Source organism: Barbus barbus (genome assembly GCF_936440315.1).
Source record: "Barbus barbus genome assembly, chromosome: 4".
In the NCBI taxonomy this organism is placed as follows: Eukaryota; Metazoa; Chordata; class Actinopteri; order Cypriniformes; family Cyprinidae; genus Barbus; species Barbus barbus.
This window is the reverse complement of record NC_136732.1, coordinates 26,763,124-26,786,810: the sequence shown is the minus strand read 5'-3', so window position 1 is coordinate 26,786,810 and position 23,687 is coordinate 26,763,124. Positions and strand designations below refer to the sequence as shown.

The 23,687-nt window shown below is 40.4% G+C and overlaps 1 protein-coding gene across 4 annotated transcripts in view; it reads right to left on the bottom strand.

The window, feature by feature from the left end:
* Positions 1-23,687, bottom strand: part of LOC306868772 (trinucleotide repeat-containing gene 6C protein-like) — a 74,948-nt gene that overhangs the window by 12,600 nt on the left and 38,661 nt on the right. For 2 of the 4 annotated variants that reach the window (XM_079415120.1, XM_079415121.1), the window contains exons 4-6: positions 22,672-22,962; positions 4,540-6,915; positions 548-742 (exon numbers count right to left, since the gene is read on the bottom strand). In XM_079415120.1, the coding sequence (XP_079271246.1) occupies positions 548-742; positions 4,540-6,915; positions 22,672-22,962 (2,862 nt within the window). Of the gene's footprint in view, positions 1-547; positions 743-4,539; positions 6,916-8,131; positions 8,233-22,671; positions 22,963-23,687 lie in introns of those variants that run through there. The other 2 variants (XM_079415123.1, XM_079415122.1) reach the window with 2 other exon arrangements.

The window sequence follows — 23,687 nt, the reverse complement described above, 5'->3', positions numbered from 1 at the left end:
ATTAGTTCTGTTAAACACAGCTCTTTGTTCATTTCGAGTCTGTCGGAAATGCTGCAATTTAATTGCAAGATTACAGCATGACATGGCAATATTCAAGGACTGGAAAAGAAAGGAGACACTGACCTGGCAAATGCCGGGAATATTCTCCACAACAGAGCGAATAGCATCCTGTCTCTCCATGTCCGCTGTCGTTTTAGATCTACCTAACTTAAACTACAATCTTAAATTCGGCGCTTAGCGTCTACGTCACGGCTCTCAGCCCGCCCTCTGTTCGTTGGTTGGACGGCTGGTGCGGAGCCAGAGATAATCTGGGAGCTGGTTTGCTATATCAGACTGAGTACAGAAGCGAACTGAAATTGAGCGGAAGTACGAAGTCTGACGGAGTCAGGCTACTGATATACCACCTGGTCAACATTGATTTCCAACATAATTCTAATGCAACTGAATAACTGCATGTGATTATTTTTAAAAATCACATGAAATCATTTAGAGCAACTAAAAATTTTTTATTTAAATGAATAAATAAAAGTGCATTCATAAAACTAACCAGGTTTGCAGGGGGCAGATCCAGGAGGTGCGTTGCCTCGACCATAGACCTCAGGGCCATTATCACCCCAGCTGCCACAGCCACCTGGGGGTTTACCCCATGCTGAAGTGCCATTGTCCACACTTGCTGCAGGGGTGGCTGGCTCTCCCCATGAGGGCTCAGGTTTTGAGTGGACATTTGTCATCTCACCCCATCCTGCAAAGTAATACAGCAAAACTTAGGACAAGTGCACCTTTAGTTTTCACTGCATCATAAGTCATATACGAAATGCCCTTGAGGCTGGCAACACGCAGTGCAGGGATACTCAAATCTGGCTCGCGAGATCCACTTTCCTGCAGCGTTTAGCTCTAACCCTAATCAAACACACCTGAGCATGCTAATCAATGTCTTCAGGATCATTAGAAAATCACAGGTAGGGGAGTTTGATCAGGGTTGGAGCTAAACTCTGCAGGAAAGTGGATCTCGCGAGCCAGATTTGACTATCACTGATGTAGTGTATACAGTCTGGTCCAAAAGTTTTTTTTTCAATTTTGCATTTTCCTGCAACAAATAATATTATTAGAATAACAATTGGAGTACAAAGTTGAATAAAAAAATATATTTTTAAGAATTTATTCATTTTGAGACTTTCCAAAAACAAAAGTCTCTTTGTAGGCTCCTCTGTCTTAAAATGGAATAATAAGCAGTAACATTAAATGTCTGTTTAGTTATTGGCACCAGGGAGATCTGATGATGCCATGTTAAATACAGCTTTGGCAGAGGGAGCGCAAAGTTACACACAAACAGCAGAGGGCGTCAGATTTGTTCCAAGTATCCTGCTAAGGCCTAGTGATACTCCCACAGATGGCGACCCAACTCTAATTACACACTTTCTCCTGGCTCAAACACTATGCTGAACTACACTTGCAGACAAAATGTAAACAATATTCTGTTGACTGATTTACGTGAACATTTCTATTTGTTCTTGTGTTCTCTTAGCATGATCTGTCCATTTTTTTTCTTCACTTGTATGCCGAAATTATCAAACAAAAGTAGAGTGATACATTTTAACCAGGTAAAGGTCATTGTAGTGTTAATTTTGGCAGGCGTTTTTGATTTAGTCAGTCTTTATCTTGAGACGAAAATGCTTCAAAGTCATTGCATTTTTGTCAACTTAACATGCATTTATTTAACATCTTTTGTTGGTTAACATTGATGACATAGGTATTTAATTAGGAATGCTGTCCATTTAAGACGGAAGGTATGCATCTAATACTGACACACATTCAGTTTTGCAACATCTCAAGTAAATACGTTTTCACCCACCTGTTTACGTTCACTTAAGCCATAACTAGGGTTGCCACCCGTCCCTTAAAATATGGAATCGTCCCGTATTTAAAGGTAAAACAATGCATCCCATATCAAATCAATACGGGAAGCGATTTGTCCCATATTTTACAAATGCCAACATATAGTTGAATCAACAAATAAGTATTTTGCCCTGTTTACAATACTAATAGCAATTATAATGAAATCAATTTCATAAGAGGTATTAGAGAAGCTCATTTGCGTGTGATTGCATTTTGGCGTCTTTGTTTTCATAGCGTTGTTTTCATAGGCTGCGTTTATGCACAGATCCGATCTTCTGACAATATCCGATTTTTTGACCCGTCTGTTTACATTAATTTTAGACACGACTGGTCTTCGATATCTGTGTTTACATTAATTCCCGCCCAAAAGGATTGTCTGCAGTGATCGCTTTACTATGCACATGGTAAACCCTTGGGTTTTAAATGGCCGTGCTATTAAAATTATTTTAATAATTCACGTCAAATGGCCATTATTATTTGCCAGCAACGGCTGTCGTTGATGTTTTGCAGCACAAAATCAGATAAAGACCGGAAAATAACGGTAATTTTAATTTGTTAGACTATTTTATCTACAGCTGAGGTAGAATTCTTTAGAGAAATACACATGATATTTATTTTAATGAATTCGAATTAAATAATGAGAGAGAGAGAGAGAGAGAGAGAGAGAGAGAACGAACGCATGCATGCACCCACGTGCGAGCGGAGTAATTGTGAAGCAATGCGAACAAGCTTTTCGGTTTAATTACAAAAACTGCCAAGTTATCACCTCTGCGGAGAAATATAATGTTGCTTTTAGCTGTTGTATTTTCAAAATTCTCGGGGCAGGGGTTGAAAACCAGCTCCTGAATGTGCGATTTCTTACCTATATAAAGTTTCCATCTCAATAAAATGCGAGCTGATACAGAATGTCGGCATTAAAGCACCATTAAAAATTGAACAAACGTGTGGCCCTCGCATTGGGAGTTTTGTGGAGAATCGGATATGTGTGCTAAGACGTAGGTTGGATGTCCAGATATCGGATATGCATCCGATTTAAAACCACATTTGGAAACGGTTCAGATATGAAAAAAAACGGATCTCAAGCGGATTTGTGTGTTTATACTCGTGCATCAAATTCCGATCTGTGTCAGATATGGGCAAAAGATCAGATTTTTTTCTACCAGTGTAAATGCAGCCATAAAGTCTCCAGAACGCACGCCGTTAAAGCCCTTTCACGTGAGCACAGCATGTGCTAAACAAACTTGCCGGTCCGCCCTTTGAACACAAGGCTCTCCAGATGTAGGGCTGAATGGGAATTATCAATAGGTCTGTCCAGTAACTAATGATGAACGCGCAGTTTGCAGAGAAGCATTAAAGGGATAGTTCACCCAACAATGGAAATTTTGTCATCGTTTACAAACTAACAAGTTGTTCCAAACCTTAATAATTTCTTTCTTCTGATGAACATAAAAGATGATACTTTGAAGAATGTGGGTAACTAAAGAGTTTCTGGTCCCCATTGAGTTTTTTTTTTTTTTTAAGTTACGGACCAGAAGCTGCTTGGTTACCCACATTCTTCAAAGTATCTTCTTTTGTGTTCAACAGAAGAAAGACCTTTATGCAGGTTTAGAAAAACCTGGGTAAATTATGACAGAATTTTCATTCTTCATTTCATAAAGTGACAGACACATCTGTGCTATACCCTATAGGCCTATTGTTTTATTAAAATTTGGATCTGTTAATATAATATTCCATACATTATCAGAGCTTGGTAGACAATTATTATATTTTTAGACATCATTTGACAGATGAATTAATGGATTATAATTAATGTTAGACCTAATTTATTAATAATAATATATATTAATATTATATTATATAATAATATAATTTATATTAATCACAAATATATACATAATCAAAAATGTCATATACAATTTGGCATTTTAATAAAAAAATAAAATAAAAAAAAGCTAAATTTACATGAAAATGGGACAAATAAATGTAGCCCTAATTTGAGCAAATAAATAAAAATAAACAATAAACTGTCAAAAAGACTAATAATAATTAATAGTTATAAATAATAAAATTTAAAACAATATTAATATGTTCTGTTGGAAGTTTACATACTTGAGCATGTTTTTTTTTGGGGGGGGGGGTGTGAATGGGTGTCCCTTATTTTGCCTCGCTGAAGGTGGCAACCCTAGCTATAACTGATGTATTTGCGTGAGATACTCTACACAATAGACATTTGTATTTTGGACTGCTATGTGTGTACTTGAGCATTGAGCACTAATCGCGTGCTGAACGAGACTGAAGAAGTGGAGCGTGCACAAGAGAGAGCACTTCTATATCAGCGTGATTCTGCCTATCGCTCCTTCGCTAACTTTAAGGTAATCGACAAACGAATTGTGACTCCCGGGAAAAACAGGACGTCTGGTCACCCAATCCCTAACCCTACGGGTGCTGAGGCCATTGTTTCAGATCGCTAGTTTGCGTTTTGGTAGCCTATCTGTCTGCTGCGGCTGCCATACTGAGACTAGATATGCGAACACCCCTCATCTGATTGTAATCCAATGACAGGGACGCACATGTTTCTTCGTTGACAAAATTAACACTGAGTCATTGACAGTGTATGTTAAAGTAAAAAGCCTTATTTCTTACCTGGATTGACAAGGGTTGTTCTATTGTGAGGTGGCCCTGTTTGATGTGGGCCAGCGTTATCAGGGGAAATGTGATTATTGTTTGAATTTGGCCCTCCATGGCTGTGGATCTGCATGGGAGGCTGGTTATGGTGGGGATGATGATGATGGTTGTTGGGTACATTGTTGGCATTGCCAGGTCCTGGTTTGCCTTGCATCCCAGGGTTATTCCTGTCCCAGAGATTGACTGTCTTCTTGTAACTGCTTGGGTCACCCCAAGCTGAGGTACCGTCATCGATCTCTATCTTACGTCGGATGGAGTGTGGAGAGGGCTCCTCCCATCCAGTGGGCTCTCCAGTGTGGTCAGGTTTAGCACCTCCACCATTTCCTCCTCCCCATCCAGAGCCACTCTGCTTTACAGAGTTAGAAGCTCCCCAAGAACCCATGCTTCCACTGCCACTATTGCCATTGGTGCCCTCCTGGGGCTTGTTATTCCATCCTTGTGATGGCACACTGGAGTGTTGTGCATCTCCCCAGTTTCCTCTTACTCCCGGAGCAGGCTTTCCCCATCCTCTGGAGCTCTCGTTCCAGCCGGTACCCTCTCCCTCCCAGGTAGAGCTGGAGGGACCATTTTTCTTTCCATCTCCAGGTTCACCCCATTCTCCTCCAGACCCACTTTCTCCACCAGGTCCATTGCCCCATCCGTGAGAAGTTTTGGGCACCTCAGTCCAGCTCTGTGGTTTGGCTTTAGCGTGACTGTCTTCCCACGTAGGAGACTTCTCCTCTGAACCCCAAGTCTGACCACTTTTCTGCAGGTTGCCACCTTGCCCTCCAGCTGGGGTACTGCCCCAACTTCCAGGACCACTGGAAGGTTTCTTGTTGCTGGTAGGATCTGCCCAACCAGAGCTACCTTGCGGTGATGGTATGGCTGTGCCCCATCCAGGTGCAGCTCCAGTACTGGGGCAGGGGCCCTCATTCTTGCCCCCAGAGTCAGGTCTGGATGTAGTGCCAGAGTTTGGGTTGGCACTGCCAGAAGTTGGTGTTGGTCCTACATTGGCTGCATTTGAGGACGAGCCCCAGGCTTCAGTTCCAATGTCATTCTTATAGTTGGAGCGTGCAGCTTCTTCGGTCTCCCAGGCGGTGTGCTGACGCACCGGTGTTTGACCCCAGCCTGTGTTACACAGAACCCGAGGGTCCATTTCCTGGTCAGGCAGAATAGGGGGAGCCTCATCTCTTGATGAGCGGACTCTCCTGTGAGGATGACATTCCATGCTATCACCGCTTCCCTCGCTGGCTGGGGCATTGGCCCCACGGACCCAAGAGTTGGGCTGCTGCTCTTGGGTGGGAGAGCCTGAGGAATCCCATCCTTTGGCCTCACTGTTGGAATGCTTACCCCAGTCTCCAGTTGAGGCAGCTTGTCCCCATCCAGAAGTGCCCGAGGCCCCTCCTTGTCCCCAGCTGCTCCCTGAGTCCCAACCAGAGTCTTTTGAGCCACCACCAGACTTGGCATCTCCATTACCCCAAACAGGTTCTTCATCCCCATTGACCTGCGAGGCTCCTCCTTGGTTTTTAACAAACGAGCCCATGCCTGCAGGTCCAACCCCCCAGTTAGGCAGGCTGTGGCCAGGGCTTCTAGGCTCTTGCTTAGTGTGATTTGGTCCATCAGTGTTAATGTTCTGAGGTTCGGAGCTGAAAGACACATTCGTGGATGGGGTGGAGTGTGGCTCTGAGGAGTCACTGGGCACAATGCTACCCCATGTGGTGCTGCCATTGCCACTTGCACCATTACCTGCAGAATTTCCATTGGCACCACCTATACTGCCACTGCTGCTAGAGCCCTGACTGGGCAGAGTGCCCGGTGGGCTACAGCGATTAAGAGGAGGAGGGTTGCTTCCTCCAGAGCTGCCACCACCCATGCCGGTCCCTTCATGTCCCAGAACTGGCCAGGCAGAGGGGTTGGCGTTGGGGTTTAAGTTCAAGTTAAAGTTAGAGGAGCCCCAACCCCTGGCTCCCACTGATGTGCTGGAGACTTCATTCTTCCCTTCTCCTCCAGATGGGCCAGTGCCCCAGCCTCTGCTGGCCCCACCCTGACTAGAGAGTAGACCTCCTGAGTGGCTGGCATTGGCTTTGCTGGGGTGATTGGTGGAGAAATGGCCTTGCTGGCCAGCTCCTGTGGCCATGCTCATGCTGCTGATGTCACTGATACTTTCAGTGTCCAAAGGGCATCCTGCAGGGGCGTGGCTTTCTTTGCATGAAATGGAAGGCCACGCCTCCGTATCGTGTTCGTCAATAATCAGTGAATCCCAGCCGCTGCAGCTGTTGGTAGAGGCTGTAGTGGCACTGCGATTGGGGGATATATTCTCATACCGGGCTGCCAGGCCACTCTGTGGGGGCAGCTCTACAGAAAGAAAGAGAAAAAGAAAGAGAAACTATTGAAATAATGTGCATATGACCTATATTAATTTCATGCACTCATATGACCTCTCAAAGCATTTTAGCTTTTATACATGTTATGATAAAATACATTATATGTATAAATGCAATTAACAACATTGCAAGAAATTTTAGATTACAAAAAATGTTGATATTTAAGAAATTAATTAAATCTATACAAATACAGACAAATGCAAAGTTCTCAGATGATTTACATTACACTTGAAAAAAAAAATATTCATCTAAAATGACCATTTACTGAAAGATCTGGCTAGATCGATCAAAATATCTTTTTCTTAGCTTGCTTTAAGAAAAATTATGCTTTACATCAGCACGGTAACTAGTCAAAACAAAAAATATAATATAATAAAAAATCAACAATAACAGCATGTGTTGGGTTATATGCTATCCTGGAGTCATTATTTTTCACTGCTGTCACCGCAAAGCCTTGCTTCTCCCAACCACAACCATCTCCCTCTGCTGGACTGACAGATTACAACCACAGACTTTGCTTTCAAAGAAATATGTTCATTCTAAATATGACACATTGATAACAACATTGAAAGCAGCGCAAATGCCCACATATGGCTACCAGGATCCTGTTGTGTTAATTAGTTGGCAATGCTGCCCAGCCTCTTGGCACTCGCTTAACTCTGTTGTTGTTGTTTTTGTGTGGCTTTACATGCGCAGGCACAGCTCAGTCTGTGTCAGATCTGCGCAAAGCAGCAGTGCCTGTGCACACCAGGCTTTCTGTCACCAACCACAGAAAAAAGCACTTTCAACTAAAGACAAGAAAAAAGGAGTCCATGAAAGAGATGATAGTGTGTTTCCAACACAAACGCTGTCCTTCTGTAGAGTCACTGCGTAGTAAAGGACGCCATTTTATCAAATCTGAACTGAAGCCAAAAAAGCTTAGGGCTGCCGTCAACATCTTACAGTATCTCGCTGAAGAAAGCTTATCAGATGAGCGCAGCAAACCTCTGCCCTGCATTAATCTCTAACATGCAATTCAATAGCTTTAGGGATTTGCGTTTTATTTGCAGTTATATGAATGCTATGCTTCTATATAAAACAGCAGCATTACAGCAGAGAGCAAAGCAAGGGAAAAGCCTGTTATCAGCGCGTGGAGGATCATACTATGAGGTTGGAGGGGGTGGGGTCGCAGAGAAGTGGAAAATTACCTGAAGAGAGATGTCGCCCGACCATCCTGAGAGAAGCGCTAAGCTGCGTGCAGAGCGCTGGCCATCCCTGTTACAATATGTCTGCTGCTCGCGAGGCTTCTGAAGTTCATATTTGAAATGCTGCCAAGGAACTGCAGAGCTCAGAATGCGAGCGACCGCCCCGTTCGTCCCACACGGCTTCGGCAGGATCTGATCTCTCTTCCCTCACCCGGGCTTTATTTATATCTACCGCTATTCCTGATTCGGAGAGGAGACTCTCTAGTGAGGGAGGGGAAACGGGGTTGCATGGGAGCTGAAGGTTAAAGCCAAGAGCATTCCTTTGTGCCATTAGGAGGGAGGAAAAACAACAACAACAAAAAAAGAGGGATTCCTTTTCTTGTGTGTCCCTCTTCCCTTTCATGCTTTCAAACTGTCACAAAACATTTAGCCGAGACCATTCAGGCTGCAATTAGCACCGCTGCTCACAATAGGGCGAGCTGAATAGATGCACAAAAGCAAGCCAGCCTCAGAGCATAGGCTGCACTGCAAGGACTGTGTACACACAGAAACACACAAACACACAGCTCCCTGTCATACTGGATGATTTTACGGATACAGTTTTCTTGTAATATTAAAAGAACAGTGGGTGTGTGAAGTTGAAGCTCTGCATACCAGAGGTGTGGTCCCAAGTTTAGAGGAAAACAACACTTCAATGGCTGAATGGGAAACAGGATAAACACACCAAATGGGGCTCACATGGAGGCGGGCACGTGGCCAAGGGCTAAATATCTGTGCACAGTGTGCCCGTGCTTTAATGATGCAGAGGAGAGAGAGAAAGACGACCGGAAAGCAAGCATGCTGGGAGGAAAGAAGGGATGGCTCCAGTACTGGAGAGATAGAAACACCGAAAACGAGATGAACACTTACAAAATCACACTAGCTCTTGGCATCAAGGAAGGCATTGTTTACAAATGATCCCAGCGCCTCCCATACACACAATACACCAAAGTCCAAAGAGAACAGACTCTTATTATACTCCAACTCAAAGCCAGCTTTTTCCTGCCAAATATGCAATGATGTAATCAAAGCCTCATTATTGATTATTCCCTTGCTTGCAAATGACCCTTTTATGAAAACTTCAAACAAGTAAATCTAAATGCTGGCTTTGGGTTTCACTACCTAAACAGTTATTGGTTGGTTTCTTTTGTGTCTTTCTATAGTAACTCTTACTAAGGCAGCAGATACACTGGGCAACTTTTTTTGAGGAATGATTCTTGGAAACTTTCCCACTGAGAATGAGTAACAAATTTCTATTTAAATTTCGGATACTTTAGATCGGCTGTGGGCCCTGTGCCTCACATGGTTGCCCATCGACGGCAACATAAACAAAAGTTGCCCAGTGTATCATCAACCTAAGAGTCAGAGTGCCAGAGTACTGTACAGGCAGCACGAAGGAGTTTACCATCCCTTGTTGGAGACAAATTAATCCAGACAAATGCTGGACCAATTTATGCCCAGTGAACATTGAGCACTACAAACATCCAAGGACACAGCAACACCAACTATACTCAGATTTATCTAAAACAGCAGAATGTGCTTGGAAACACTGAAGAACATCCTTTGCAACATTGTTATTTTAAATCTTGTGAGAAATATACAATTAAAAGTTGAGCCTAAAGTTAGTTGTGCTAATCTCAAATTCAACTTCCAATTAAATTTTTTTCATATATATATTTATATAGTATATATTATTATTTATTTGATTCCTCAGTGTTTGCTAAACATTCTGTAATTCATTAGTCGGTATATAATACAGCATGTGTTGTGTCCTATGCCATGCCTCGTCTTACTCGTTTTTGTTAATAAATGTTATGTAAGACAGTTTGTCATTGCAGCCTACTGTTTTCTTGTAGTTGTGCTTTTTAATTAAGAATAACAATGAATCCATCTTTTGTTTTAGTCTTAAAAAGTGAACGGTGTATAGATAAGCAAAACAGACAATTATCTTTTCTTGTAAAACATGACACCAAGATCGCAAATTTGAAAGTGAAAGCGCACAAAAAAAAGGAATTCCTGTTCACAATTTAAATCACAAATAATATTGATGAAAAAGAACGGGTTGAATGTGTATTCTGGTATTCATTCTGGTATCGTAAAGAAGCCAAAATTATGGTATCGAGTCATCCCTAGAGGTAAGTACTGCTGCTCCATAGTATTCACAGAGTAGGGGTGATCGCAAACTCAAAAGTTAAAGTAAAGCAAGCACGTATTCAAAAGCGATTTCATTGCCCTGCATATTAATAATGGCTCCCTGATGCCCGCAATTTATATACAGTAACAATATAATTGCGAGAGAAAGTATTGAAATAGGCTATATTTTTTCCCTTTAGGGGTTCCATTTTTTTTTTTAAATGGAAATGTCCTAGCCTTATGAGCAGTTGATTTATAATAATCAACGGACTTATATAAACAAGTTCTGTCATTCGATTATGTTTATTATAGGCTATTGATCTGTTTCAGCATTTTACAATCATTAAATGGCTTGAGTTAAAATAGCCTATCCCCTAATGAATTAAATAGCTTGTTATCATACAGATTAAAAGTGTGAATGGTCTCACTCCCTCTCTCTCTGTTATGGGTGTATAGCCCAGTGTTTCCCAACACTTTTTCTGTCACGGAAGTTTAGATATGTAAAAAAAAAAAAAAAAAAATCCCACAGTACACCACTGGGTATTATAAAAAAAAAAAGGAAAAGTTTTTTTTCTTCTATAATTAAACATTGCATCATCAGCGTTGGTATTTTGGCTTTATATATGATCAGACACTTCATCAAATCATACTGAAATGGAGTTAACAAGGTTTTTGATGACCGAATGACGGAGATCTGCGTTTTGTCAATCATTAAAACGGCCGCATCTGAGGCAGTTAATCGCATTACGTTTGCAGGTTATAAAGTTTATCGTAGCTATATGGGCACTCAGTTTCTCTTGTTGTTTAATACATTTGGCCAAAATCTCATGATATAAAAGACGAACCGCTATGCACAGGATATTTAAAACGTATAAAAGTGCATTGGCTACAACTAGACAGCAAATGCTAAGACCCTTCTCTGCTCTTTAAACACACAAAAACATTAGGCTTTATAGACAACGTTTCTTGAGTAAAGGAAATGCTGTACTTATTCAAACATCAGTTCTTTATTTACCCTTGTATTGTGAAGAAAGTAGACGTCTGTCTTTAAACTGCGTGTCGTGGCACTTATTCTGAATGGAGGTGGGGTTATGAGGTTTGACTGACAATTTGAGAATCCAATGGCGTTACGAGGTTTAAACACAAGCTCTTTTGAGTGCTTTTCATTGGTGAAATATTTGTAAAACCCAAAAACAGACAGAATGATGACCAATAGCACTGATTTAAAATAATAATAACGAAATATAGAGATGCATGTGGGGGAGGGGTGCGATTTTCGAATAATCGAATAATTCCCAGCTACCTTCAAATTTTATTTTTGCTTGAAATGCCCATCCCTAGTTTGAATCAGTGTTGTTTTAGTATTATTTATATATGCTTTTAGTTTTTATATTAAATAGCTTGTATTTTTATATTTTTGTTTTATTTTAATAAACCTTTGAAACATTTTTCCATTTACCTTAGTTTTGGTTTTAAAATTTTTCTTTTAAGAGTCTTATTTTTATATCAGTTAGTAATTTCAGAACTTATTACTTCAGTCCTTTAGAAGCGTTTAGTTAGTTGCCAAGGCAACATTTTTAATTATTTCATTTACGTTTATAGAGTATAATATTTATTTTATTTCAGCTGAATTTCAATTAACAAAAGCTTTTTATTTTAAATTTTTTAGACACTCTTAAAGGGTTAGTTCACCCCAAAATGAAAATTCTTTCATGAATTACTCACCCTCATGTCGTTCCAAACCCGTAAGACCTTCGTTCATCTTTGCAACACAAATTAAGATATTTTTTATGAAATCGGAGAGCTATCTGACCCTCCATAGACAGCAACGCAACTGAAATGTTCCCAGGTCCAGAAATGTAGTAAATAACTTGCATAGATAAAACAGTCCATGTGACGACAGTGGCTCAACTTCAGTTTTGCGATGCTACGAGAATACTTTTTTTTGCGGAAAGAAAACAAAAACAACAATTTACTCAACCATTCTTCTCCCCCGAGTTACGTCGTCCGCCATTTTAGAGAGTATCACAATGCATATGCACACTTTCGTCTACGCGTAAACAACGCTTATTACGCAGCTTTCCTACATGCGCGCGCTCCCCCCCCCCCCCCGAGCGTAAACAACGCTAATTACGTCAAATACGTTCTTGGGTACTCTCCAAAATGGCGGAAGACGTAACTCGGGGGAGAAGAATGGTTGAGTACATTGTCATTTTTGCTTTATTTGCGCAAAAAAAAAAAGCATTATCGTAGCGTCGCAAATCTGAAGTTGAGCCACTGATGTCACATGGACTGTTTTACCGATGCATTTACTACGTTTCTGGACCTGGGAACATTTCAGTTGCGTTGCTGTCTATGGAGGGTCAGATAGCTCTCCAATTTCATCAAAAATAACTTAATTTGTGTTCCGAAGATGAACGAAGGTCTTACAGGTTTAGAACGACATGTAGGTGAGTAATTAATGACAATTTTCTTTTTGGGGAGAACTAACCCTTTAAAATTAGCACAGCTAATACATTCTGCACCTCTCTCTCTTTTGGCTCAACTTTTAATTATATATTTCTCAGATTTAAAAGTAACAATAGGAGACATTTAGTTATGATAACAATGTTAAATATTAAATACATAGTTAAATATTGCAATGCATTTTACTAGTTTTTTAGAGATAAATCTCATGTTTCTCAAACCCTGCTTTCTATTTCTTACCACTGCAATCCGTCTCACTGTTTCAAAAAAAAAAAAAAAAAAAAAAAAAAGTATCCTTTTTGAATAGAAGCATAAACTATATCCAAGAGAACAACACCATATGCTGTCTATGTTTGTATATGCGTTCATGTACAAATAAACAGCAGTGTTACCATTGGGCAAAGAACAGGGGGCTTTGCTGACGTTACTGTTTGTCAGTTGGAAAGATGCTTTGTGGGATAATGAGGGGAGGAGCTAGCATACATGAGGGTCTTGTGCAACAACCATCATTCTTGATGTACTACGCCACGCTCTCACTCATTCAGGGCAGGATGTGACATCAGGAACAGACAGACACTGGGCGACCATCTGCACTGAACAGCAGGGGGTGACTTCAACAGATGATAGCAGAACTAAAACAGGCATAAGAACCCAACAACTAATCAAGACGAGGCCAAAAATAGCATAAATAGAGCATGTTATTGTTATAGTTTGCTGACAAATCCTATGTTCTGGATCTCAATGCCTGTATCTGCAAACCAAAGAAAATGAAAGTTAGCCATTTTGGCTTGAAGCAAACTAATCTGCCAGAATCTTTTTTCTTACTTTGGGAAAAGAGAGAGGCCTCACGCCATTGTACTTGGGGAAGTCCTCATTATTATTCCCTGAACTGGGCCCTCTCAGCCCGGTCAACTTTACTTCCTGGTCATAACAGTGTTGGCGTTGATAGGATGCATGTAAGTGTGTGTGGGTGTGACAGGAAAAGAGAAAGAGCAAAAGTTTTTGTGGCTGGGATCAGTGCCAGCACTGAGGTCTGTTTGATGGCTTGGGGGAAGAGAATACAGGACTCACTGAGGCAAACAGGGCCATAATGAGCTGATAATTCCCTTGCAACAGCATGCCTGGAAGCTGTAATGCACTCCAAAGAGCAGCTGACCATACTGAGCAATGTAAACCTCAAAACAACATGCAGAAACAAATACACTAGACCTTAGGTGAAGTGTGTAATGCATGTGGCTCTAGCATCAACAAACGCTACTGCAAAATAACAACTGTATTCAGATATGCACAGACTAGCTGTTTGAAAGGATGCCCCCTAAAACCTCTAATACTCCAATCCGGCATACCGAGCGCTATCCCGGACTGAAAGACACTGAATACTGCTGACGCAAACCGCTGTCTGATGAATCACACCACAAGGACAGAAATTATGTGATAAGAGACTTTATAATGTTGAGATGCTCCACCGCTACATTTATGAATGAAAGAAATAACAACACTCAACATGACAATGTTTCTGCCTTACAGTTTGTTTAGATTTAGAACGCACATGCACTTGCATGGCCAAGCTTACGTGTTTGTGCTTATAAATATGGCCACTGAGAAAACTGACTGGCCTTAAAGTGACTTGACTTTAATTGTAACTAGAGATCGACCGATATATCGATTTACCGATATTTTCCCCGATATTTAAGCATTTTTCCATAATCGAATATCGGTTTTGTAATATCGGATTCCCCGATAAACACCGCCATCTTGTGGACGTTTTCAGAATTGCGCGCAGGATCGCAATTGCAGCGCATCTGAGGGGAGACGAGACAGCAATGGCATGCAGGTACTTGATTTGCTGTAGTTAGTAAACTATTTAATATTACAGGCATTAATGCACAAATTAGATGTATTACATAAATGCCTGATATATAGTTTAAATGCAACTTGGCTCTAAGAAATATGATAAATAAGATACTCTGTCAAGCCCTGTCCCTATAAAGATAGGCTATAACTTTGCCTGAAATAACACAGCCATGAATTAGCACATGGTGGAAATAAAAGCGCTGAATTGAATTCTCTCTCTGTGGTCTATTAGTCTCGTGAAGTCGGAGTCACATAGATAATCCGTCAAGTCCTGTCCCAATAAAGACGTAACTTTGCATGAATTAAATAATACAGCCATGAATGATTGCATGTTGGAAAGAAAAGCATTGAATGTAATTCTCTCTCTGTTGTCTATATGCTCATCATTAGTCTCGTGAAGCCGCTTTCATATTGCTGTTCACTCAGCGGGTTGATGCTCAAGAAATGCTCCAGCTCGGACACCGCATGTAACTTTTAACAAGATTCACTTTTTTGAAGCACCCTAAATTGTATTAACACTTACTATATAACCATTATTTCGTTTATAAACATCTAAATTAATACAACTCTATGGAAATTATTTATTATCTCCGCGATTGATCGCAGTTTGAGTAGCCTATAGTTCTGTGTAAAAGCATAGATAAACCGCGCTGTCAGCAGCATAATTTAGAGCATGCCAGTTGAGAAATGCAATAAAATACAATGCTTGTTATATTCCAATATTCCAGAGAATATTATTCCGTGAATTAACATTATCCAGTGAATTATTCTTCACTCTTTATCCTATTAAACAGCTTATAAACCTACTAAAACTGTAGTTAAAAATGAAGTTGATATGACTCCTTTCCTTTATTTTCTCCATTTGAAAACATTAGACTTTCTATGTTCATTTTGCTTACTGCTAATATTAGTGTTGCTGCTAAAGCTTTTTATAAATAAAATGTTTTTTATTGTTGTAATACGAAGATTAAATTTAACATGACAGGGCTCTAGACTGCGACCAAAATGGTAATTGTTTGCGAGTTAAAATTTGACGTGGTCGCATTTGTACGAGTGCCAGGTCTGCGCTACTCCAAAGCGTCTGCTTCATACAGCGCGCACTGCCAGCCGCAGCACATTATAGCAGGAGTCAGATTTCACTGATTACGTGAAGAGAGGTGCTTTCAGCACGAGCGCTTAGTGGGTAGAGCCTGGTTTATACTTGCCGCGTCAGCACGAGCGTGAAGGTGCGCGTCGCGGATGGAGCGCAACGGATGGATTTGTTTTCAAACTAAAGTAAAAGACCGCTTCTTAAACCAGAGAAGGTGAACATGGTGGTGTTCTTGTAGAAAAAACATGCAAGTCCTGTCAGCTACAGCCAGTTTAGTTTTACTTTTCTTTTTGTTTTCGTTTTGAGAAGCTTGTTATCTTTGCTGTTTACCTCAGGTTATGCTATGGAGGCTTTCCTTAATTAAAAAAATATATATATTAATATTTATTTGCTTCCTCAGAGTTTGCTAAACATTCTGTAATATACTCTGTATATAGTACAGCATGTGGTGTGTCCTGTGCCATGCCTCGTCTTATTCGTTTTTGTTGATAAATGTTATGTAAGAGTTTGTCATTGTCAACGTACTGTTTTATTGTTGTTGCGCTTTTTAATTAAGAATAACAATGAATCCATCTTTTGTTTTAGTCTTAAAAAGTTAAAGGTGTATAGATATAAGAAAAACAGACAATGATCTTTTCTTGTAAAATGTGACACCAAGATCGCAAATTTGAAAGTAAAAAGCGCACGAAAAAAGGAATTCCTGTTCACAAAATTTAAATCACAAATAATACAGATGAAAAAGAACGAGTTGAATGTTGAAAACTTTCGTTACCATATAACTATAAACTATGATAAAAGTTCATCAGCATGCATTGATTAATCAAATGTTGTTGCAAAAGTGAGATCAGTGGGAAGAATGAGTCTAGAGCCCTGCATGAAAGACTGCTAATTCTCAAAACATTTTTTGTTAAGATGACTGAAAGGAGGAAAAACCAAAGTGAAGTATGGACTTACTTCACGCAGTAATTTATTTACTCTATAACAGTAAATAAATATCGGTTCTGCATATCGGTTATCGGGCACATAGACATGCAAATAATTGGTATCGGTTATAAAAAATCAATATCGGTCGATCACTAATTGTAACCAATCGCCAAAAAATGTTGTGTTGACAACACTAATAATAATCATCTATTATTAGAACTACTCTAAAATGCTGATTTGGTGCTCAAGAAACATTTCTTATTATTAATGTTGAAAACAGTTGTGCTTTTAGGGCTGTATACCTTGGAGAACCTGGCGATACGATGCATACCTCGATACACAGGTCACGATTCGATACGTACCTCGATACAGAGCTGTCTCGATACGATTTGATACAATGTGACACGATTCGATTCAATAAAAATACATGGGCCAGAGCCAATTAGTTAATGCTGAACACATTTACTCAACAAACAGAACTCTGCATTTTTCTTCAATTTAATGAAGACAAAAGTGCATTATAACAAAGTGCATTTTGCTTAAATATTTGCAACTTTAAGTGCTCTGATTAATTGTACACAAATTGTATTAATCTGGAAATTACCACAAGTCAACATTTAACTTTCCAAGGGTACAGTCTGAGCTCACACAAGCACAAAATCTTCTTCTTATTATTCTTAACTTCTTATTAAGTCTTCTTATAATTCTTTTTTGTGACACCATGTACTGCCATAACATATTTCACTATGAAATCACTTAAAGGTGCCATAGAATGCATTGATAAAGTATTTTAAATTGTTCTCTGATATCTACACAAAAGGTATGTGGCTTAGGTAAGGGCAAAAAATCTCCAGAAACGATTTTACAAGTGCATTTACAACCCTAGGATTTCTCCCTAGAATGAAACGGTCTGTTATTGGCTTATTTGGCAGGGTCATGAATAATAATGAGCTCTGCTCTGATTGGCTGTTTCACAGTACGGCTCATCAGCAAGAAGGAAGCACAGGGAGGAAAATATATATTTAAATACTTTCTCTCGCAGTTATATCGTCGGGTAATTATACTGTATATAAAACGCGGGCATCAGGGAGCCGTTATTAATATGCGAGGCATTGAAACTGCTTTTGAACGATCCATCGATCGCTTTATAGTTCACTTTCAAGAGACGCGATCACACAAACTATGTTTACATTATGGAGCAACAATACTTACCACACATTTCACAAGATCAGATGCTTGTCAGTGGTGCTCAGGATCTGTAAGTCATTCGCCATCATCCTCATCTCTCCTTACTGAGAGTGAAATCGTATGTACTGTAACAGGCTACCGCTAGCAAGGAGCTAACCATGTCCCTTTAGTGGCTCGCGTTATTTGCTTTCTGTGCCTTTCTGAATACAGACACCAACCCATCCCTGCACTTCACACCCCCTGCACGGCCTGGAACATAACATTTATTTTGTTATTTTCGCTGTTGTCCGCGCTTGTTTATTTACAATACCTGCAGAGCTTCTGATGGTTCGGCCGGCTTAGAACAAGGACAGGTTTATGCAAATGTTGGGGGCGTAGTGATCCCGACTGTTGCGTCACAGTCGGCGTTATGTTCTGATTCGCCTGTTTTTCAGTGGTCTTTTTTAATCACGAGATTTACATATGAAGGAGGAAACTATGGTGTTTGAGGCTCACTGCATGTCATCTCCATGTACAGAACTGTTATTATTTAAATATGCCAGGGTAAAGACAGTTTTTCATTCTATGGCACCTTTAAATGCTACATCTTGCTTTAACATTTTCCATGAGTTTTTTTGAAACTCGCGGGCGCCGCTGCGCCCCCTAATGGCTGGGCGGAGTATCGATACTAAGGGCTAGAATATCGAGACTGTATCTTTTTTTATTATATCGGTATGTATCTAAGAATCGATATTTTGAGCACACCCCTATGTGCTTTCTAAAGTTTTTGTGGAAAACAATTTTTTTTTCAGGATACTGAAAAAGAAAAAGAACAACGTATTATAAAAAAACAAAAAAAAAAAACATCAGTAACATTTTTAAATATAAATGTTTTTTTACTATCACATTTGATCAATTTAATGTATCCTTGCTATAAACATAATACTTTCCATAAATATTCTTACTGACCCCAAACTTTTGAACTGTATAGTATGTACAGGTACATCTCACAAAATGTGAATATTGTGAAAGTAAATTTTTTCTTGAAACTTATTTCAAAAAGGGAAAATGTCATATATTTTAGATTCATTACATGTAAAGTAAAACATTTCAAAAATTTTCTGTTTTAATTTTGATGATTAGAGCTTACAGTCGTGGCCTAATGGTTAGAGAGTTGGACTCGTGATCCAAAGGTTGCGGGTTCGAGTCTCGGGCCGGCAGGGATTGTAGGTCGGGGGAGTGAATGTCCAGCGCTCTCTCCACCCTCAATACCACGACTGAGGTGCCCTTGAGCAAGGCACCGAACCCCCAACTGCTCCCCGGGCGCTGCAGCATAAAATGGCTGCCCACTGCTCCAGGTGTGTGTTCACGGTGTGTGTGTGTTCACTGCTGTGTGTATGCACGTTGGATGGGTTAAATGCAGAGCACGAATTCCGAGTATGGGTCACCATACTTGGCTGAATGTCACTTCACCTTGCGGTCTTACATATCATGCAGATTTGACACGCTACATGTAAATGATATCCTTTGTTGTATTTTCTTGTCAAAATAATGGAGTTCCTTTGAAATTCTTCAGCTTATAAGAACTGCCGGGTGGGTGGGACTAATGCACAAACGGCAATCTCATTGGCTGGGCCTCACCTATTATCCTCCCGGTTTTGATTTCAGTGAATCGGTTCAAGCGAACGCAGACAACGTGATTAATATTCATGAACCTGGCAGCGCAATAATCCTTAGTGTGTTTTATATTGTTCTTCTTAGTAGTAGAATTCGTAGTAGTTTTATCTTATCAGTATTATTTGTAGTCCCCCCCCCCCTTTTTTATAGAAACACTAAATGACAAACAATATCTTAAGCACCACCAGCAGACCTAAGTTCAGTCAACATGACAAATATGCATTCATACATGGTTATTCTAATTACTAAAGTTCTATTATCATTTAATGCTAAATTATCATAATATAATATAATGTTTGACTGAGACTGATGCTAAGTGAGATATAAAAAAAACAAGCATATATACACATATATATATATATATATATTAATTTAACATTGGGGTATTGATAGGAGGCAAAGTGTTTCTTTCCCTTGGGCTGTTTTACATTAGATATCCATGTGACGACTGTAGGAAAGACAGGGGGAGCAAAAGAGACAAACTAAATGAATACAGCCTCTGTTCTGTTGCTGCTGATGGCTTAAAGCAGAGCTGTGGGCCATTCGGCTGCATTCCAGCGGCTTCCTGTAAAAACACACACTCACACAGAAAGCTGGGAGCTCTTATTACTCGTTGGGCTTCCAATGCATGTTAAGTAACATCCAGTGGAACCACAGCTCAGTGCACGTGCCGGCTCAAAACATACCCAAAAGCAAACTCAACCGGGGGGGGGGAGAGATAGAGAGAGAGAGAGAGAGAGAGAGAGAGAGAGAGAGAGGAAAATAAATTCAAGTGTATGTAGATTTTTAAAAACCACCAAAATGCATTTTGGGAATGCTATACATGTAATGCCGTTTTAACATAAGCCATCTTCAATAATAATGCTATTATTGCTCCCTATCCCTTAGGGGTGCTAATCACAAGGATTTGAAAGATTTCTGTTCCAGTTACCATTATGCTCAACATTTCTACTTCCTTAACGGCTCCAATATCAGCTAGTAGTTCTTTGAGGAACAATTATTAGGGAAAAAGAAACGTCACTGTATTACTAAATAATGAAATTACAAAAATAAATGCCATCTTCAAAAGGTGTCTTTATTTACAGACTTCTTGATGACTTTAGTTTTTCATTAGGTTATGGATTAAGAACACTACACAAAAAATTAGTAACTTTATTCAATTATTTTCATAAACATTACTGACAAAACTGTGTCTCTTTAATTACACACAGCGCTATGTGAACAACCAGACAGTAACTATACTGATTTAAGTCTCACAATATGATAAAAGTTGTAAGTGGTTGATTCTATAAAAAGAACTGACTCAAAAGATTCACTCATTTAGGAATTGGACTACACTAGTCACAGTGTATTGTTATTGTTTTGATTCACTATAAAAGGAGCCCATACAAGTTATTTGTTTGGAATCAGACTACACTGATTGCGATTGTGTGGTTTTGCATCACTACATTCTTCATCGTCTTCATTGAGTGCCTAAGATTCCTAAAAACATGATCTAGGAAGACCGATTGCTAGAAATAGAAACAGGGCTCTGGTCTTGCTCTTAACTAGGACTCCAGAGCTGAGAACAACACATGATTCATTCAGACCACAAATAAGAGCCAATCAATACTCTGGGAGGAGAGAAGAACAGTCCATGAGCCAGCCCATTTTTGCGCCATGCCAATCAAAGGAGACTCCTTCTGAATCACGCACATTTACTGTAAGCTGTGAATCACCCCTGCCCACAGAGCTGATCGTCTGCCATCTCTCCCTTTTCCTTTCTAACTCGTTCTTTCGCTCTGCCACTGCAATCAAGAAGCCACAGACAAACAGCAGAAGATTGCCAAGTCCACGTACAAACTATAACACTCTTGGCACACCCACACGCCTCCAAACACAGGAAGTGGCAAAGCACAACTCAGCAAGAACATTTCTCTCCATCTAGCTTTCTTCACCTGCAAAACAGAGACAGCTAAAAAAAACAAAAAAACAGCATCCACAACTACCTACTGCACATGCACACATGAATAAACTCAATCAACACTACATAACAAAATGACCCTGATTAAATGTCAACAGGGGATATCAACAAGACCCTGTTGGTGATGAACTAATTCATCACTTTTTTCCCCTTATACATAAAAAAAACGCAGCTTTAAATGCAGCTTGATGCAGGGTGGTGAAATGCTTCAAGACAATTTATAAAAACTTTCTAATAAATTCTTATAACTTCCAAGTTTCATTTATTAAAATCTCTTTATTAGGGCTAAATTAAAATACAAATTTCCCAATACAATTCAAATTTAAATTTCAATACCATTTTGATTTGGTTGTTGGATATATTTTTGGCTACATGAAGAATTTTAATTTAAAATTTTTTGAACTTAAATTTTTTTATTTTTTTCCAAAAAAAGTGGAGTGTTCCTTTAAGTTCCTTAAGCCCAGAACACACCAAGCAGTTTGTGTTCGTTGGCCAACTAAGTTTTCTCAGTGTGTTCTGCACCGTCGGCTGAAGTTGGTCCTCGTCTGCTTTTTTTTTGGCCGATTCGACGTCGGAGCTGGTCAGTCATTCAGGCCATCTGATCATTCAGATTGGCTGTTCAGCTGACGAACCAGTGCACGAGAAAGGCACAGAATGGACGTGCTACTTGGCCGTCGGGTTTGTTGTGTCAGGGCAACTTTGGACCCAGACGCTGCTGACATGAGCCGACCCCGCAGTCTGCTTTCATCCCCACTAGTTCGTCGGCGTCCGGACTTTATGGGTTTGGAACGACATGAAGGTGAGTAATTAATGACAGAATTTAAATTTTTGGGTGAACTATCCCTTTAAACAAGGGAAAAAAAGTGGGACTGAGCAAGGGCAAACAAACAAAAAAGATGTGCATAGATAAATCAATAATAAATACTGCAACATTTAATAGTCACTTGAATATTAATTTCTCTTGCTCTTATCAACCGTGCTGATGGTTGCCAACCCCAGCAAACAAAAGATGTACAAAAGAAAGAAGCTTTACATTGTACCACATGAGAACGGGATGATAGTCTGTATAAACAATCCAAACACCCCCTGCCACAACCAGCTCTTCTACCTTCCTGCAGTATTACATAACAAAACCACAAAACAGACCACCAACTATGGGCGTTAAGTGTTTTCTGGGCTGCACCCTGACTCAGCAGGCCGCCCTGTGTACATCATGGAGGCGAGGCTGACCTGGGTGGGTCTGGCAGGAGAAGGGCTGAGACGTAGGGTTGGCAGACACTGGCTGCGCGAGAGCTGTACTTCCAGCGGGCAGAGGTTGGCCCCGCTTCAGTAGCTGCTTGTGTTCGTGTTGACGGAAACGAGGGGGCACCTCTCGGGGCGGGTAGCGAGGGGCTGCCGACTGCTGCTGTTGGTTGCCGGAGGGTGTGCGCTTGCCATTGCCACCAATGCTGCTGCTGGCTGAGGGCACAGACGGGTTGGTGGGGGGAGGAGGGGTAGGGCTGGGCTTGGCAGAGTCTGGCACTGTGGACACAGAGATGAAAGAATGACAGAAAGAGAGAGAGAGAGAGAGAAAGAGACAGAGAGAGAAGGGGAGAGGGAAGGATAAAGTTAATTTTAGCACATGCCATAATGAAAGCAAACAGGAAGTGCTGTTAGAGGGATGACTATGAGAGGATTCGGGAAGGATGAGTTGGTGGTGAGACCATTGCGGATGTCGTTCGCCTGTCTCTACCTATCACAGCCGGTCTAGATGCACAGGGGCTCTCGGGGAGGGAGACGAAAGGAAACAAAAGTAGCGTTTATCTTAACGCATCCGTGTTGTGCAGGAGGCAGAAACAGTTACACAATTAGCCATCAGAGAGCCTGATCCAGGCAGATCTCTGCCTGAGGCAGAGGCAAAGATGAAGCAAAGGGAGCGCAAACATCTGCGTGAATGAGTGCCGGACTTACGTAACACAGACAGGGGAGATGATTATTCTGCTGGGGGAAAAAACCACCGTCTGGTGGTGGAGAAGGAGCTTGGAGGAGAAAAAAAACACTTGGTTTTCTAGGCTTTTATTGAGTTTAGTAGCTTCAGAAGTTTTAGACAGTGACAGAGGGTGCAATATCAAAATGCATACAAAGATAGGTCTACACTGATGCACTGAAATTATTCACAGGAGATCCTCATCTAACAGACCACAAAACTTCAAAAAACAGCTCTGAAACTGGTTAATACAAATTGCTGGTTTGTAATAAAACACATT